A 19,362-nucleotide genomic window follows, 5' to 3' on the forward strand; every position below is an offset into this window, starting at 1 on the left:
AAGGTTCCTGAATCAAGATTGGAGTCCTATTTCTTAGATTTTCAAAGCAATTTCGCTCATCTCAATTAGAGATTTCTAATGGGAGATATGATCTAAATACTATTCTGGAGTCAAGTGTCTATTTGGTTAAATTTCAGGATTTGGAATATTAAAATGTCCTAGCAATTTCTCCTAATTCCATTAGGTTCTGAGTTTTGATCAAAACATAAAAATTATAGTTCTAGGTCTTGTGAAGATTTTGGCTTTGGTTTAACTGCATTTGCAGTTTTGTAGAGTAAGTTATAACATTTTTGCCACAACTGGTCGGATGGCCCAAAGTCCAGAATTTCTAGATCAGTTTTGGTCCCGACAGTTTTGTTGGGCTAATTTTGGTTAGCAATTTGATTAGGTTAGGGTCAGAACTAGGCTCTAAGTTCTTCATAGGAATTGTTCTCCTATGTTTAAGCTTTCCAATGGTTCAAAAATCAGGTCATTCTAACCTTCCTAGAGTGAGTTATGGCCATTTAAACATTTACTGTTCATATGGTTATTTTTTCAGGTCCAGCATAAGGTTACCCAGATTCAAGCCAATTTTTGGTCATTTTAGGTTCAATTTCTAGGCAGGGTCTCTGCATAAAAAATGTGAAAAATTATCTTAGGTTTCATCTCCAATTGGCCTTACACTAATTGGAGTAACACAACTCTACTTATGACCTAAAAACCCCACTGGACTCAAGGTCCAGAAAATCCTGCATAAACACAACACTCCCAATACCACCATTCCACACTACTACTAATCTCAAATCACATTCTATGCACTTCAAATAGCCCACAATTGATCTCAACAACATCAATTTAGCAACAATTTAACAAATCCCCAATTTTCTCCTCAAAACCCTAGCTCCAATTTCAAGATTCAAACAACACATACCAATTAAACATACTAACCATACTTATCATCATACTCAAGCAAGTTATCAATTTTATTTGCAATAAAACACTTCAAATCCTACTCCTACACAAGCTGGCCGGATTCTTAGTCTAACATATATCCATCAATTTCATCATTTATCATGTAATTCTAGTGTAATTCACTTTATTTTCATCATTAGAAGAGGAAGAAGTAAGAATTTAGCGCTAACCTTAGGAGGGCAGAATTTTCTCTTAGCCAAACTTTAATTTTCCTTCACTTTCTTGATAGCCAATCACCTTACAAGGCTCTAGGATAATTTTTAGCGTTGGGACTTAAGGAAAATATGGTGATAATTTAAGGTTTTATGAGCTAGAAGAGCTCAACAATGGAGGAAGAAGAAGGTTTGGGATATATTTCGGCTAACTTGGGATAAATGGAAGAAGATGAGTGAATTTTTGTTTCATTTAGTTCCTTTTATGCTTTTTGTAAGTGGTTGTCTTATGTTAATTGGTTAGTCATTTTTAATGACATCATTATTATGTCATAATTAGGATTTAAATTTCATTTATTTTTATTTCTTTTCCTCTCTTCCCTACTCATTTTTAATTAAATTTTTATCAATATTTATTCATATTTTATGACATAAACCTCACTTATTTAAATAGACAAGTTAGTCAAAAATCATCTTTGAAGGTGAAATGACCAAAATGCCCTTCACTTTATTTACCGAGTTAAAATTGTCTGTACCGATTTATAAAATTTTTTTAGTATTTTTTTGGCATTCTATTATCATCTAGCATTCTATTATCATCTAAGCCTCAATAACTCTTCACCAGAGTCCCAAAAATTATTTTACAGGGTTCCCCATGGGTCTAGGGTTGCTAATTATCTTCATAGCCACTTTCCGTTAAGGTTACTCATTGCCGTAACTTCGGCTCATTTAACATTATTGCATTTCTTTTCTTAAATTTTTTTTTAATTTTTTTATCATTATTTAAGTTATTTATGACTCATCACTCTAGTTTAAATATAGTTTCAAACATTCTGGCTATCCAGACATACATTAATCGCCGGAACAGTAGAATGTACAGACTATCTAAAATGAGGATGTCACAGTAAATCAGTAAAAAAAAGTTTTACAAAAAGATATTTAAAACATTGCCTTTAAACAAATTTTTGCAAGATGGCAAGCAATCATTATTATTTTTTGATTTTGAATTGAATTTATTAAGGGAGATACAAATTCCTTCATTCTTTCTAACTCGAGAGTTTCTTCAAAATAGAGCCTGATGGTTCGGAAAGACAAAGAAAAAGCTACAGTTCAAAACTCAAAAAATCCAAACCCTATAAAATCAACTTCTTCAAGCCAACTTATCAAATTATTGATTGATATCGTAAATGAAAAAGAAAAAGCCCTTACAAACAAGTCACTAAAAAAAACAGTTACAAATCCAAGAATGAACAGAGTCGCTATCCAAATCTCCAAAACTACTTTTGGCATTATAAAACATTTCACAAGTTTAGACTTTACAAACCCAACAAGGTATGATTCTTAAACCCATTTTCAAAACTCTAGAGAAAGGAGAAAGTTCTTCTTAAAAAATCCTTTTTCAAAAAAGTTTTTCAAATAATTCTCAAATTGTTTTGTCCTAAACAAAAAATTTGAAAAAGACTTTTGAATTTTTCCTAAAACTGCATTTTCAAAATATATTGACTGTAGAGGATTAATTTTATGACAAAAATCCTTCCGTAGAAATTTTAAAAATTTTACATCAAGGTTAATATTTTAAGCCATGGGATTTAACAAAACTCCAACCTTATTACATGGCAATCCTTGAAGTCACAAAGTCAGCCAAATTCAAATACTTTTTCCTTGACAAAAATCATGTTGACCCAACATATTCAACTTGCCATACACAAAAAATCCTTCACCCTGCAGAATGGGGTTAAAACATTTCCAACCAGTTTTAAAACCAAAATAAACCGCTGCACATCCTTCAACTATTGGGATTATCAGCAAGCCTAGTTTAATAATACCTTTCTCATACAAAACCATAAGAATAGCCACTCTTGGTTGTTTTATTTCAAAACCAAAATTGATATTACAAAAATCCCTTCCCGGTTTGTTCAATGATGAAATTATTTTGGAGCTCTTCCAGACCTCCTCACCACAGAAATACAAGAAAGTTTCACCTTATTCAAACAACGTTTCAAACTCTCCGAAAAAAAAAAAAGTTCTCACCTCTTTTTCTTTTCTATACAAAATTTTCCTACCTTGGGTCCTTTTTTGGTTCCTCGAATACCACTAATAAGATGGCATCAATATCCTTCCCAAAAGATTCAATGTAAAATGATGGGACTTTTTCAATGTCCCAAAAAAAATTTTTAAAACCAGCTATTCAATCTTGGCTCAAAACCCAAAACCTTTTACCAGGACTTTCAAACTCTAACTTCCTGACCCAGAAGTCACATGTTTCAGCTCAGCTTACAGTAACAAAAACTGAAGAAGAATATATTGCAATCATGAAACAGCTTCTGCAAAGTAGGTTTGATACATCTATAGTGGATTCAGATTCAGACCCATCATTACCCTGCAGAATGGGGTCAAAACCTTTCCAGCCAGTTTTAAAACCAAAATAAACCACTACGTATCCTTCTCAAACAAGCCTGGTTTAATACCTTTCTCAAACAAAACCATAAGAATAGCCACTCTTGGTTGTTTTATTTCAAAACCAAAATTGATATTACAAAAATCCCTTCCTGGTTTGTTCAATGGTGGAATTATTTTGGAACTCTTCTAGACCTCCTCACCACAGAAATACAAGAAAGTTTTACCTCATTCAAACAACATTTCAAACCCTCTAAAAAAGAAAAAAGGTTCTCCCCTCTTTTCCTTTTCTATACAAAATTTTCCTACCTTGGGTCCTTATTTGGTTCCTCGAATACCACTAATAGGATGGCATCAATATCTTTTCCAGAAGATTCAAGGTAAAATGATGGGACTTTTTTAATGTCCCAAAAAAAAAATTTTAAACCAGCTATTCAATATTGGCTCAAAACCTAAAACCTTTTACCAGGACTTTCAAACTTTAACTTCCTAACCCATAAATCACATGTTTTAGCTCAGCTTACAGCTCCAAAAACTGAAGAAGAATACTTTGCAATAATAAAACAGCTTCTGCAAAGTAGGTCTGATACATCTATAGTGGATTCAGATTCAGAACCCATCATTAACCCCTATATACAGCTTCTGCAAAGTAGGTCTGATACATCTATAGCGGATTCGGATTCAGATTCAGAACCCATCATGAACTCCTATATATATATATATATATATATATATAAAGTTAACGTACACAAATAAGCATACAAAAATCATGCCATGTGTTTAAGAAAGTAGCTTAAAATTTTGTTATTTGTCATTTTCTTTATACAATTGCATTAAAGTTTAATGACATATATGCCACTTGACAAAAATATCACCTATTTAAGTTGATTTTATTTAAAAATATAAAATACTTAAAATTTAAATAATATAAAATATTTAAATTTTATTTGTAACTAACTTCTTATCTTTTTTTAATTATTAGTTATAAAAAAATTTTCAAATTTAAAAAATAAAAAACGTTTATTGAACTTTAAATGATTCGATAAAATGATTAGATAGTTCGTTTATCTAATTGTAAAAAACATATTGTTTTAATTATTAGTTATATACAATATTCAAATTGTGTTAAAAAATATAACTTAAAATTTTGTCATTTTCTTAGTACAGTTGTTATTAACATCTGTTTACATATATACTACTTGGTAAAGAATACAATCTGTTTAAACTGATTTTATTTAAAAATATAAAATATTTAAAATTTAAATGGTACAAAATATTTAAAATTTCATTTTAACTAACTTCTTATTTTCTTTTAATTAGTAATTATAAAAAATATTTCAAATTTAAAAAATAAAAAATTATTGAACAAAAATAATTAGATAGTTCATTATCTAACTATTCAAAAATATCTTCTCTTAATTATTCATTATATAAAATATTTAAATTTAAAATATTAGATAAAAATTCTAATTCAATTATAGAAATTGGAGAGGATTGAAACTTAGAAGAGAAGGCATATAGAGAATAGGTAGATATATGTAATCATGGTTTTAATTTTTTTTTTTTCTCTATAAAATTGCACTCTCCTCTCGATTTTTGATTTTGAATTATGTTTTTTTTAACATAATTAGTTAAATCAGAAGAAAATAGAAATGAATTTTAATAATACCATAAAGGAAACTTATTGTTTTAATTTATAAATAACTTGTAAATTTAATTCTAGCATTAAAAAATAATTATTAAATTTATAATTTTTTTTAATTTGATATACCTATAATACAATGGACAAAATTACAAACAAGTCACACACACACGTGTATATATATATATACATTAAACTTAAAATTTCACAATTGGATCTACCATTAATTAGCAGTTGATATAATTAAAAAAATAATATATTTAAAAATATAAATTTAACTTAATTATACTCAACTAAGTCTTTATCTTAAAAAGTTATTGGGGTCGGCTGTATGAACTCTCTTTTTCCACTCTAAATGATATAAATATTTAAATTTTTATTTAAATAGTAAAATTAATTTTATTAAATAAGGCCTAATTGAATTAAAAATTCATTTTAATTTTGAATTAAAAATTCATTTTAATTTATCTTTTTTAATTATAAATTTTATTATTAATATTAGATAATATTTCACTTAATAATTTTATTTTAATAATTATTGGTGTTAAATAAAAAACACATTTATCCATTTTCCTTCATATCCTTCTTCATGTAGTAATGGCTAATGATACTAATATTCAAAATTTTAATAAAATTTACTTTACATTTAATATAATTAATTAAAAATTTTAATATTAAAAAATTTTAATGTAATTTTAAAAATATAAAAATAAATATTAAACTATATAATTTATGTAACATGCGAGTAATATGAATAATTTATAATATTTTATTCTTATCTAATAAATTAAAAATCTAAAAAAAATTACTATGAATTACTACGCTTGTTTAACATATATATATATATATATATATATATATATATATATATATATATATAAAGTAGACATGTTTTTTCTTAGTGCTGCCATGTAGGATTTTAAAACTTTCATATTTATGCCACGTGACAATATTTAAAGCAGTCAAGTTTTTTCCTAAACTGCCATATAAAATTCTACAACCAATATATTTATGCCAAATGACAATATTAAATTGAATTTATTGTAATGCCACATATACTAATTATATTATTATATATTTATATCTCTCTCTATATATAAAGCAAGAAGAATTTATCTTATTATTATCATGTAGCATTCTAAATTTTAGTATTAGCACGTGGTATTTATTATATAAAAATTATTATATTTTACAATTATAATAATTAATGTAAGTAAATATTGTTTTTTAAATTAAGTATTTAATTTTATTTTTTATTTAATTCTAATTTTCTTTTAAATATCTTTATTATTACCATTATTACCATAATTTTTATGGCTAACTAATTAAAAATAGCATATATATTTTAAAAATTTATAAATTTTTCATTCAAGGATTCTTAAATTTTTTATTATTTCATTTAATTATAAAAATTTAAGAATTATACATCTTAAAATTAATAAAATAATTTAGAATTATATTATAAAAATTATCACATGGAATTAAATATTTTATCCTCTTATCACATGGAGTTAACCTCTCTCTTATTTTTATATATTTAATAAATTTTGATTTATATTGATTTTATTTTGTTTTAACACATATTTAATAAAAACATATTTTTAATTATATATTGAATATATATATATATATATATATATATATATATATATATATATATATATATATATAAATTATGAAAAAATGAAAAAAAAATTTCATAGTAATGAAAAATAAGAAATTTATGTTAATATTCAATTTTCATTATTTTTTTTATATTTTTTATAGTATAATTAATAAATAACTAATATAAGTATTAATCATATTATATTATTTTATTATTATTTAGAAAAATTATATACATACATACACACACATATATATATATGCACACCTACCCCACTTGAAGTTTTATTTTTTATTAATTAATTGTACAATTTTTTTAAATTATGATTAACTTGTTAATTTCTTAATTATGCATATATAAGTTACAAATTATTTAATTATTACACTTTAATACTATAATAAATAAATATAATAATAATAATAATAATTATTATTATTATTATTATTATTATTATAAATACCTAAAAGGTTCAATTTAATTAGAGAAAAAAAATTAAGAATTAATTGAACTAATTTATTAATTTTACCAAATGAAAACATATACTGATTTTATATGTGTTGCATTTTCACTTTCTGATAAAGAATTGGTCTATATTTTTATAAAACAAATATATATATATATATAAAGCAAACAGGTTTTCCTCTGGTGCTGTCACGTAAGATTTAAAAATATTCATATTTATGCTATGTGCCAACATTTAAAGCAGTCAAATTTTCTCTTGAACTATCACATAAGATTTTAAAACTAATATATTTATGTCAAATGACAATATTAAATTGAATTTACTACATTGCCACATATACCAATTATATATATATATATATATATAAAGAAGTTTTCTTTTACTATTACCATGTGAAATTCTAAATTTTAGTGCTGGCACGTGGTATTTATTATATAAAAATTATTATATTTTACAATTATAATAATTAATGTAAGTAATTATTATTTTTTATATTAAGTATTTAATTTCATTTTTTATTTAATTCTAATTTCCTTTTAAATATCTTTATTTTACTATTATTATCATAATTTTTATGGCTAACTAATTAAAAATAGTAAATATATTTCAAAAATTTATAAATTTTCCATTTATGGATTCTTAAATTTTTTATTGTTTCATTTAATTATAAAAATTTAAGAATTATATATTTTAAAATTAATAAAATAATATCTAATTATACTATAAAAATTATCATATAGAGTTAAATATTTTGTCCTCTTATTACATAGAGTTAAATAATTTGTCATCTCTCTCTTTTTTATATATTTAATAAATTTTAATTCATCTTGATATTATTTTGTTTTAACACATATTTAATAAAAATATATTTTTAATTATATATTGAATGTTATATATATATATATATATATATATATATATATATATATATAATATGAAATGAAATGAAATTTTATTTTCAAAGTAATGAAAAATAAAAAAATTTATGTTAATATTCAATTTTTATTATTTTTTATATTATTTGTAGTATAATTAATAAATAACTAATATTAGTATTAATCATATTATATTGTTTTATTATTATTTAGAAAAATTATATATATATATATATATACCTGCCCCACTTGAAGTTTTATTTTTTATTAATTAATTATATAATTTTTTAAATTATACATATATAAGTTACAAATTATTTGATTATTACACTTTAATACTATAATAAATAGTTATTATTATTGTTGTTGTTATTATTATTATTATAAATACCTAAAAAGTTCAATTTAATTAGATAAAGGAAAAATTAAGAATTAATTGAACTAATTTATTAATTTTACCTAAAAGAAATATATACTAATTTTATATGCGTTGTATTTTCACTTTCTGATAAAGAATTATTCCATATTTTTATAAAACAAATTCAAGAGAAGGTAATATTTTAAATTTTATCATATATAAAACTAACTAATAATTTTTAATTAAATTTATTGACTACTATTTTGCTATATTTCCTGAAAGTTGTAATAAATAATTATTATATAATTTAATTTTCTAAATACAATCCTCTTTAATATATATATATATAAAGTAAGAATATATTTACAGAGAAATGACATGTAATATTTTTCTTTTAAATATCTTTACTATTAGCATTATTACCATACTTTTTATTACTAACTAATTAAAAATAGCAGATATATTTTAAAAATTTATAAATATCTCATTTAAAGATTCTTAAATTTTTTTTATTATTTCATTTAATTATAAAAATTTAAGAATTATACATCTTAAAATTAATAAAATAATTTAGAATTATACTATAAAAATTATCACATGGAGTTAAATATTTTGTCCTCTTATCATATTGAGTTAAATAATTTGCTCTCTCTCTTTTTTATATATTTAATAAATTTTAATTTACTTTGATTTTATTTTACTTTAACACATATTTAATAAAAATATATTTTTAATTATATATTTAATGTTATATATATAAAATAAATTATAAAAAAATGAAATAAAATTTTATTTTCATAGTAATGAAAAATAAGAAATTTATGTTAATATTTAATTTTTATTATTTTTTTTGATATTCTTTATAGTATAATTAATAAATAACTAATATTAATATTAATCATATTATATTGTTTTATTATTATTTAGAAAAATTATATATATATATATATATATATATATATATATTTATATGCACACCTGCCCCTTGAAGTTTTATTTTTTATGAATTAATTATATAATTTCTTTAAATTATGATTAAGTTATTAATTTCTTAATTGTACATATATAAGTTATAAATTATTTAATTATTAGACTTTAATACTATAATAAATAGCTATTATTATTGTTGTTATTACTATTGTTATTATTATAAATACTTGAAAGGTTCAATTTAATTAGAAAAAAGAAAAATTAAAAATTAATTGAACTAATTTACTAATTTTACTTAATAAAAATATACACTAATTTTATATATGTTGTATTTTCACTTTCTGATAAAGAAGTGGTTTATATTTTTATAAAATAAATTCAAGAGGATGTAAGATTTAAATCTATTATATTTATAACTATTGGTAATTTTTAATTAAATTTATTGATGACTATTTTTCTATATTTTCTGAAAATTGTAATATACAATTATTATATAATTTAATTTTCTAAATACAATTCCTTTATATATATATATAAAGTAGAAATGTATTCACAGGAAAATGACGTGTAACACTTTCCTTAAAAAATTTGTCACGTGTCACTTTCTGTAAATATTCTCTTTTATACTAATTACTATTTAATTTTTTATTTATCTTTTAATTATCATTATTATTTAAAATATTACATTAAAATTTATGATTTAAATTATTAGTTTTTTAAATTTAAATTTTTAAAAATTAAGATATTTTTGTAGTTAAATACAATATTTATAAATTATTTATGTTATTCTGTAAATACTAATTATTATTTAATTTTTAATTCTTCTTTTAATTATTATTATTTTTGATAATACTACTTTAACATTTATTAGTTAAAATTTTATTTTCTTTAAAATCTGATTTTTAAAAAATCAAGACCTTTTATGATTAAATATAATACTTAAAAATTATTTATATTATTTTTTTATAAATTCATTTATATAAAATATTATTTATCATATGTTACATTTAGTGATAATTATAATGGTAATAATAATAATAATAATAAAAGTAATTGATGACCATTAATTTAAGAAATATTGACTATTAACCTATGATTTCATAATTAATCATAAATACTTTCCTTTATATTAATTATTATTTAATTTTTTTATTTCTCTTTTAATTATCATTATTATTTATAATATTACTTTATTATTTATGATTCAAATTACTATTTTTTAAAAAATTAAAACATTTAGTAATTAAATATAATATTTACAAATTATTTATATTATTTTATAAATACTAATTATTATTTTTTTATAATTATTATTATTACTTACAATATTACTTTAATATTTATGATTTAAATTATTATTATTTTTATTTTGATTTTTAAAAATTAAGATATTTTATGATTAAATATAATATTTAAAAATTATTTATATTATTGTTTTATAAATTCATTTTTGTAAAAATATTATTTACCAAATGTTACTCTCTATAATAATAATAATAATAATAATAATAATAATAATAATAATAATAATAATAGATCATTGATGGTAATTAGTTTAAAAAAAAAATTAATAATCAACTATCATATAATTCAATCTTAAATTATTTCATATCTTTAACAAATATTTTTATTGCATTATTATATTTTTTATTATAAAATCTTTATTAAAAAATTTGAGAGACAAAAGCGTATACATAAAAGTTATAAAAATAAAATATAGAGATTAGACTTATTTATAATTAATATATATTTTTTTATGTTAGTAATTTAATATTTTTTTATTTTTTTAAAATTAATTAATGCTTATTATTATTATTATTATTATTATTATTATCATTATTGCTAACTTATGGTCATTTAATTGAAACAGTCAAGTAAATAATAAACATTTTACTTTTAAAAAATTAAATTTAAATGTTTTTTTACCATTTTTCAATTCAAAAATATTTAGTTATAAATTATTTTTTTATTTAAATGATTTTCATTTATTTGTTAATATATAGTATCATATGAGATTTTTGATACACATTAAGCATTATTATTTCACCAAGTATTTTTATTTAACATAAATGTGCTCAAATATTTTTTATATTTTATTATTTATTTCAAAGTTATTAGTTATCATTATCAAAATTTATTTATTTAATTATTAATTTTTAAAATTTTCTTATTTAATATTTTTTAAATTTTAAATATCTTATTTCATTATAATTATATATCGAATAAAATTATAATTAATATTTTGACTATCCATATTTTATTGTAATTAATTTTTATCAAAATTATTTTTAAATTTTAATTAAATATCTATATGTTAGTGCATAAATTATCTCTTAACTATATTTTTATATAGAAGTAGAATTTTAAAGATAAATTGTAAATATAATAATATTGAAAATTTAGCTACAAATAAAAATAATTAAGAACAATTAAAGTTATAATATTATAATAATAAAATCTGCCTTTTAAAAAATAGTATGTATTTATATTATTTATTTTAATGATAGAAAATTATGACATTTTAAAATTATAACTTTTATGAAATGTATTTATTTTATATTACAAATTTATGTAAAGTGATAACTATTTTTATTAAATAATTATTTTATAGAAAAAATTGAGATTAATAAAAAAAATTTACATTTAGATGTAATAATTTTAAAAATAATATAATAGAACGTTATTTTTAATTTATAATAATATTATGTATTTTTATTACTATTGAAATTAAATAATTCAATTTATTATTGACAATTTGATAATTTTTTATTATATTAATAACAAAAAATATTATATTTATACCTTTTTAAAATAATATTATTTTCTTATTAATTTAATATATTTTCTATAATTTATAAAAAATAAATATCGATTTACATAAATTATGAGATAAAATATAAAAATTTTATGAAATTTAAATTATTTTTAAATAAAATACTTTAATTATATTTGAAATAAAATAATCATGAAAATTACTCTTAATAAATGTATAAAAAAATTAAATAGGTATTTTAATTAATTATAATATAAATTAATTAAAAATTTATTATTATGATAGATAAAAATTTATTTAAATTAAATTAAATAAGAGATAAATTTTAATTTAAAATTAATTTAATAATAATAATTTATTTTATTTAAAATATAATTAAAAATTAAATTAAAAAATAAAAATTATAAATTAATCATATATAACGTGAGTATTATGCTAGTTATAAGCAGATGTCACAAACTCATTCGTATAATTAAATTGAGAATTGCACGTTTAGATATATAGTAAATGATTTTTAATGACTTGAAAAAAAGGGTAAATGATTTCTTAGTATGATGAAAATTGAAAATTCATTTTCTTAATTTAGTTATTTGAAAAAATATTTTGAATTGTTGATAAAAATCTCTTGATTTCGACGGCTAACGAAGTACCTTCGATAAAGCCACTCTATCCCGTCTATCCCGAAAGGGCCACTAATTCAACAGTAGCAATCAAGTACAAAAAACCCCATCATAAGCCAATCTATCTGCAACTCAGGGACTTACAATCCAAATTCATCACAAAATTTCACATCGAACGATTCGGAAAAGGAGACATTATTATTTTCCACAACGATTGACAACACCAGATCATTGCTTATCGTTACCTTCCTGCGTACGATAGCGAATATACCTAATAATAAGGCTCGAGTGAAAATCTCTTCCGTTCACTATATCGCTCAACTACACTCTCTATAGAGCCCTCTCTCTCTCTCTCTCTCTCTCTCTCTCTCTGTGAAAAGCTCACAAAAGTAAAAATTGGTGACTTTTCAGTTATCAGGTATCGATCGCTTTTATTTTATGCTTTTTGGCTTATTTTTCTGGTTCGTTATTTGCATGAATTTGCAGCAAAATTCAACAGTAATAGATCGTACAATGTAAATTTCTGAGTGGCTTTCAGTAGTGTGAAAATCGAATTGGATTGCTTTCATGGATGTCGACATGGATGATCAAGTCTCGATCTCCAAGAAACTCAAGCACGACGAGGTAGATTTTTTCGTTTTTTGATCATATTTCTAATTATGGCAAGTTTAGGGTTGAAGTTTTAAATTGAATTGGATTTTTTTTTTCTTGCGAAATTGGTGTAATTTCGTCTTAGTTTTTGATTTTTGATGGATTATAAGCGCCGAATTTTGATTGATCGTGATTTGACCTCTGAGTCTTGATCGTAGATGAAATTTTTTTGCGAGAGAATTGGTTGCAAGAAAGTTGAGTTACTGTTGTTTGGTTAAGTGGAAAAGGTGAATTCAGACCCAGGACTTGTGCATAAGTTAGAAAATTAGTAGGTGGAAAGAAGGTGCTTGTTTTGTTCTGGTTTGCTTTTCTCATCGGGTTTCTCTGTTGCCAAATGGATTTTATGTTACAAATTTGGCTGTTTGTTTGCTATTCTTTCCTGTCCTTGTTAGTATCATTTCTGACAAAATTGAAAATGCACTTTGTTCAATTGGTAACTGTTTAATTTGTGTCATTATATATATTATGTTTGTTGTGTGCTAGACGATTCTCTGGGTGATGTTTATCTGAAAGTTTTGGATTTATACGGGTAATAGCTAATTCTTATTACTTAAACTTCAAAATTGGATGAACTAATTTAGGAAAACAAATTGGCATTGAGGATAGATTTTTGGCAAAATATAGGAAATGATACTATATAAATTTGAATGCACAGTTATGGTTGGGCTAGAATTTGGAAGTAGCATTGATTACTTGGAACTGTACAACTTGCCCGAATTTTTTCCTTACATTATGAAAGTTGTGGCAGACATGTTGCTATTTTCCAAGCTTATTATGACTCATTCAATTCTTGTATTTTTATCCAGCTCCATAAACTTCTACTCATGCAATCCTTTGTAAGAATGATACATGGAATTCAAGTATTAGCTTTCACCTGTGTATTTGAATGCAATTACCTGGGAATTTTAATAATACTCCAACAGTAGCTTCAATTTTTAGCTATTTATGAAAATCAGCCTTTTCTTTCTCCCCTGAAAGCCTATTGTTTTTTTAACTTTCCAAATGTCACAATTGAATAGAAAGATTTTGTTTTTGACATACAAAATGGAGGTTTGATTCTGTTGTGTAAAAACTGGTTGACAAATCATAGTTTCACGTATCTTAACTGGTTGTGTTAATTGGACTCTTTATTATGGTACTGGAACTCCTTCTCACTCTCATTAACATGTTCCCACAATTGGGTGTCCATGGATTGCATTTTGATATATTACCACTTCTATATTGAAATGCTTTACAAGGGTTTTCTGTTAGCATATGTGATTTCCCAAGTTAAGGATGCAATCTTCTTGTTTAGGTTCTATGTGATGTAATGGATGTTGAAAGTGTTCTAGAGCCCTCTGAAGTTTTGATTGGTCATGAAAAAGCTGACGCATGTTCCAAGGGAAAATCAAAAGTAGGTTATGATGATACATGGCCACATCACATTAAGGTATATCATTGGAATTTATAATTAATTATAGGCTGTCTCAGGGTAGCTTTTTTTTTTTGTTCTAAATATCAACACTGTTTGGTATGTATTTTTGTTCATTTTTCAGGATGCTTCATCATGTAATCCTGGGATTTCTACTAGCGTAGCAGGATCTGTTGATAGTGTTGATCATCTAAAGAGTTCCAATTCTGGATCAATTAATATAAACAATATCAACAGTTCCAATTCTGACTTATCATATCATGATGATGAAATTTGTGATGATGGTGGTGATTATGTTGATGATAATTCTGATTATGATGCCAATGATGACTACTTGTATGAAGATGATTATTTGGCTATCCAATCTCAATTTGATAATGTGGATCTTCCACCTGGAATAGAGGCATCACTTCCTTGGCTGAAGGATCCTGCTCCTTCTGGAATTGTCACATCAGGTACAAGCAATTCAACTATTGCAGATCTTTTTGAAAGCAAGGGGAAGGATGCTGCATCAGGTATTGCTGAAACAAAAAGGACATTAATTACTTCCAGTTGTTCTGGAAATAGAAGTCCAGCAGAAGCTACAAGTAGTTCTGCAGTTACTGCAGAATCGAGTTCTAATGGGGAAGTCATAGACAATGAAGAAAATGGTATCATTCGAAAATTTAAGAACTTTAAACAATTTGATACTGTGGAAGATTTCTCAGATCATCACTATAGCCGTATGGGCTTCTCAGGGCAGCAGGTAAGTGAATTATAGATGAATCTCTCTGTCAACCTATATTTTGTTACTAAAACTTGTATGCCTAATGAACTTAAACTCATTCCCTTTTTTTGTTAGCAGCCCAAGAGTTGGGCGAAGAGAATTCAAGAGGAATGGAAAATTTTGGAGAAGGACTTACCAGGTGAGTTCAAATTTTACTTATAATGACAAGTTTGGGAGTACTTTTTGTTTGACTCAGAAGTTTTTTATATCTTAGTGGGCTGATTTCAATTTTGCTCACTGATGTTTGCGTTAACCTCCATTGTGCTCATTGGGGAAAAAAATGTGTTCTGTGAGAAGATCCTAATTGTGGGATAATGTCAATTGGACCGTGGCTATTGGTTGCTACCTGTTTCCCGGTTTGACGTGCTAATGTGGTGGGTGGAAATTATTTTCAAATTGTTAAAATTGACTAATGGTCCCACATCTGAGTTTAAGAGTTTTCCCTTATTTTTCTTCTCCTCCCTTCTCTGGTCTTTCCCTTCCACCTCTCTCTCTCTCTCTCTCTCTCTCACTCTCTCTCTCTCTGTTGCTGTCTATCTCTCTTGTTCTTCCCTATCTCTAAAGTATAAACTCAACACATCCAGATTTCTTTTCGTTAAACCAACAAAATGCAAGATGCACAATTAAAGAACAACTCCACAGTACAAATAAAAACAAAGGGCATGTTTTTTGAGCCAAACCCTACAGAATGCACAATGCACGATCAATCCAAAATTCTATATGATGCACTGATTGGCACAAAGCCCAGATGCATCACAAACCATAATCAAAAAACCCCAGCGCATATCAAATTCTCTACGGTTCACCTAGGAGCTCTCTCACGAATGACTTAAGGCAAGAAGCGACAATGAATAGCAACAATAACTTGTTGCATGTGACAGCAGCGGCACAATGGCATATACCTTAAGCTTGACGATCGGTTAGGGCAGGGCCTAAAACAATAGGCCTTAATCTTGCTGATCAACAAGGACAAGGCCTCAACAACAGGAATTAAGTTGAATGATTTGAAGGTTGGAAATCAGAGAGAGCTAGCATTGGGTAATGATTTGGAGGTTGGAAGTGAGGGAGAGCATCAGAGAAGGGGTTGGCTGTTTTGGTGAGATACAAATGTGACGGGTTGGGGTAAAGGGGCTTGATGGAGGAGTAGGAGGAGATGAAGAGGGTTTTGTAGGGTTTAAGTCTAATGGATGAGAATCAACAAGAACTGAAAAGAGATGAAGCTTTGGATTTAGTGAAGCTATTGAAATGTAGAAGAAAGCCAGACGAGAGCTAGAATTGGAGAAATAGAGGAACAGAAGAACAACAGAGGAAGAGAGAGAGACAAAAGGAGTTGTCCTATAAAAGCAATTTCTCACTGTCAGATGAGCAGGCACAATTGGTTAACGGGCTGCTATAGGTAATAGTGCTCCAATTGATACTCTATGCCAATTGTTATTTTCATGGAACATATTTTTAATGGACACATTGGGGTTTAGTGCAATCATCAGTGAACACTCTTGAAATTAGTCATATCTTAGCATCTCTATTTCTTGATAATTATTCTATCCATTAGTTGAAAACTTCTTTTTTTGCGGGTTGTTACACTGCATTAGTTGGTTAGATGACTCTAAGCCTCGTTCTCTCTCTAAATTCAATAGATACAATATCTGTTAGAGTTTATGAAGCAAGGATGGAACTTTTGAGGGCTGTCATTATAGGACCTGCTGGTACTCCTTATCATGATGGCCTTTTTGTCTTTGACTGTCTCTTCCCCCCTAACTATCCTGATACACCTCCGGTACGTATTTTGTTGTAGTCTTCTCCTTTCAATATTATGAATTATCCTTCTTTGTGTTTAATTGTGAATTTCTACTGTTAGATGGTCTACTACTATTCAGGTGGGCTTCGATTGAATCCGAATTTGTATGAATGTGGGAAAGTCTGCCTCAGCCTTTTGGGAACATGGAGTGGGAAACAGAATGAGATGTGGATCCCAGGGACGTCAACCATGCTTCAAGTTTTGGTTTCTATTCAAGCTCTCATTCTTAATGCAAAGCCCTTCTTTAATGAGCCTGGATATGAATCATCTTATGTTGGTGTGGAGGGGGATAGAAGATCCAGGAAGTACAATGAGGATGTGTTTATCTTATCTTTGAAGACAATGATGTACACACTTCGAAGGCCGCCCAAGGTACAACCTGACTAAAATCTATTAGTTTATTGCTCTTCTTGCTCTCAGGTTCTGCCTCCCTCCCCTCTCCTTTCTTTCCCTGGTTTTTGAATTTTCTTATCCTCCTCCTTTAAGAATTATTGCTTAGAGATTTGATTCATTAAGGTGTCCAAAAGTTCTTTTCTTTTCTCTTTGGATCGTTTCACTGAGCAGAACTTGACCAAAATTGGGTGCGTTCTTGCTCCAGGCCTTCTTTGACCCTGGCATATAAATCTAATGTTGATGTGAAGTTTTGCTTTCTAAACATTGATCTTGGACTCCAGGCTTCTTATTGTGGCTGATCAGAGTAATTAAGAAATCTGAGCTTGTCTAATTTGGAAATTGTTAGATGGTTTTACTCATAAATTTTTAGCACTCAACACCCCTCCCTCAAAAAAAAAAGGGAAAAAAGGCTATTCAATATGATTCTGCGCTTGCATGCGTAACTGTTTACACTACCAAATTTAGACATTTACATGACTGGAAATTTTGTTTCTGACTTCCAAAGACAATGAGTTAATTAACCAAGTTTGCTTGCAGTATTTTGAAGATTATGTCATTGGTCATTTTCACATGCGTGCATGTGATATTCTGGTAGCATGTAGAGCATATATGGATGGTGCTACAGTGGGTTCTGTTGCAGTAAAAGATGGAGTAGCTGACATTGATAACGCCGACAGGAGTGCCTCCAGTGAATTTAAAGTAACACTAAGAAAGATGGTAAATGTTCTGATTACAACCTTCACTAGACTTGGGTCAATAGAATGTGAGCAGTTTCGAATTAATGACTAAAATGAAATTAAAAAGAAGCTGAAAGCAGGGGGAGGAGAGGGAGGAAAGTACAGTGGGGTCGCAAAGCCACGATGGGGCTGATATAGAGTGGGTCATGGAAGGCCTTTTTTATCAGAGTTTTTGACAAATTAGGCTGGACCGTGCCAGTTTAAGAAGTCTACTCGCTTTTTTATTCTAGGGTGTTGATGTTACCACGGTGACTACTGGATTTAGAGTTGTTCTTTCTTTCTTTCTTTTTTTTTTTTCACGGTAGCTGATTAAAATGGGTACTCGGGGTTTCTTGTCCATATACATTATTGAAAAGCAATTAGCATAGTGGAGTTATTTTGGGTTGTAACTTAAATGTTATAATGCTTTAAATAGGTCTTTTGTTTTGCAGTTGTTCATTTTCGATAATGATATACTAATAATAGCTGGATACTGAAGTAGATTATTGTACAGAATGGTCATAACATGTTTTGAGTTTTAATTTTGAAATAGCTTCTATTTTTTCATGGTGAGTATTAGCAGCTTTTTTTTTTTTTTTTTGTTTTTGAGTATTATTTTAATCTTGTCAGAACATACGTCAATACCCATTGATTACAGCTGTTGGCGTCTTATTTTTCAGAAAAGGATTATTTATATGCAATATTATTATAAGATAATAGCAGTCATATTTTTTGTCGGAATTGGTTGAGTTTACCCCAAAGAGCTTGTGTCACAATGATGTTTAGACACTGTAAATAACAGATGGTGGGAACATTAAAGAGAGAACAAAACTCGAAAAGAAAATAATCTTATTTTTTAT

General features: G+C 25.5%; 1 protein-coding gene across 4 annotated transcripts; it reads left to right on the forward strand.

Annotated features, from left to right (window-relative positions):
* The first annotated feature begins 13,044 nt into the window (after positions 1-13,044).
* LOC110644238 (putative ubiquitin-conjugating enzyme E2 38) lies at positions 13,045-19,069 on the forward strand. Of its 4 annotated transcripts, none has more exons than XM_021796933.2 (8): positions 13,045-13,185; positions 13,306-13,391; positions 14,713-14,847; positions 14,954-15,574; positions 15,671-15,734; positions 17,233-17,372; positions 17,454-17,765; positions 18,324-19,069. In XM_021796933.2, the coding sequence occupies exons 2-8, from the start codon at positions 13,335-13,337 to the stop codon at positions 18,573-18,575; spliced, it is 1,581 nt and encodes a 526-aa protein (XP_021652625.2). In that variant the 5' UTR covers positions 13,045-13,185; positions 13,306-13,334; the 3' UTR covers positions 18,576-19,069. The 4 variants fall into 4 exon arrangements, with proteins under 4 accessions (XP_021652625.2, XP_021652627.2, XP_058006076.1 ...); XM_021796935.2 differs by having other exon boundaries at positions 15,674-15,734; XM_058150093.1 differs by having other exon boundaries at positions 13,090-13,185; positions 13,254-13,391.
* Positions 19,070-19,362: the final 293 nt, after the last annotated feature.

This window comes from Hevea brasiliensis, chromosome 7 (assembly GCF_030052815.1).
Source record: "Hevea brasiliensis isolate MT/VB/25A 57/8 chromosome 7, ASM3005281v1, whole genome shotgun sequence".
NCBI lineage: Eukaryota > Viridiplantae > Streptophyta > Magnoliopsida > Malpighiales > Euphorbiaceae > Hevea > Hevea brasiliensis.

Coding starts and splice junctions, on each gene's coding strand:
- LOC110644238 (XM_021796933.2), top strand. CDS start 13,335: ATGGATGTCGACATGGATGATCAAGTCTCGATCTCCAAGAAACTCAAG. Junction 13,392..14,712: donor AGAAACTCAAGCACGACGAG/GTAGATTTTTTC, acceptor CTTCTTGTTTAG/GTTCTATGTGATGTAATGGA. Junction 15,735..17,232: donor TTTGGAGAAGGACTTACCAG/GTGAGTTCAAAT, acceptor TAAATTCAATAG/ATACAATATCTGTTAGAGTT.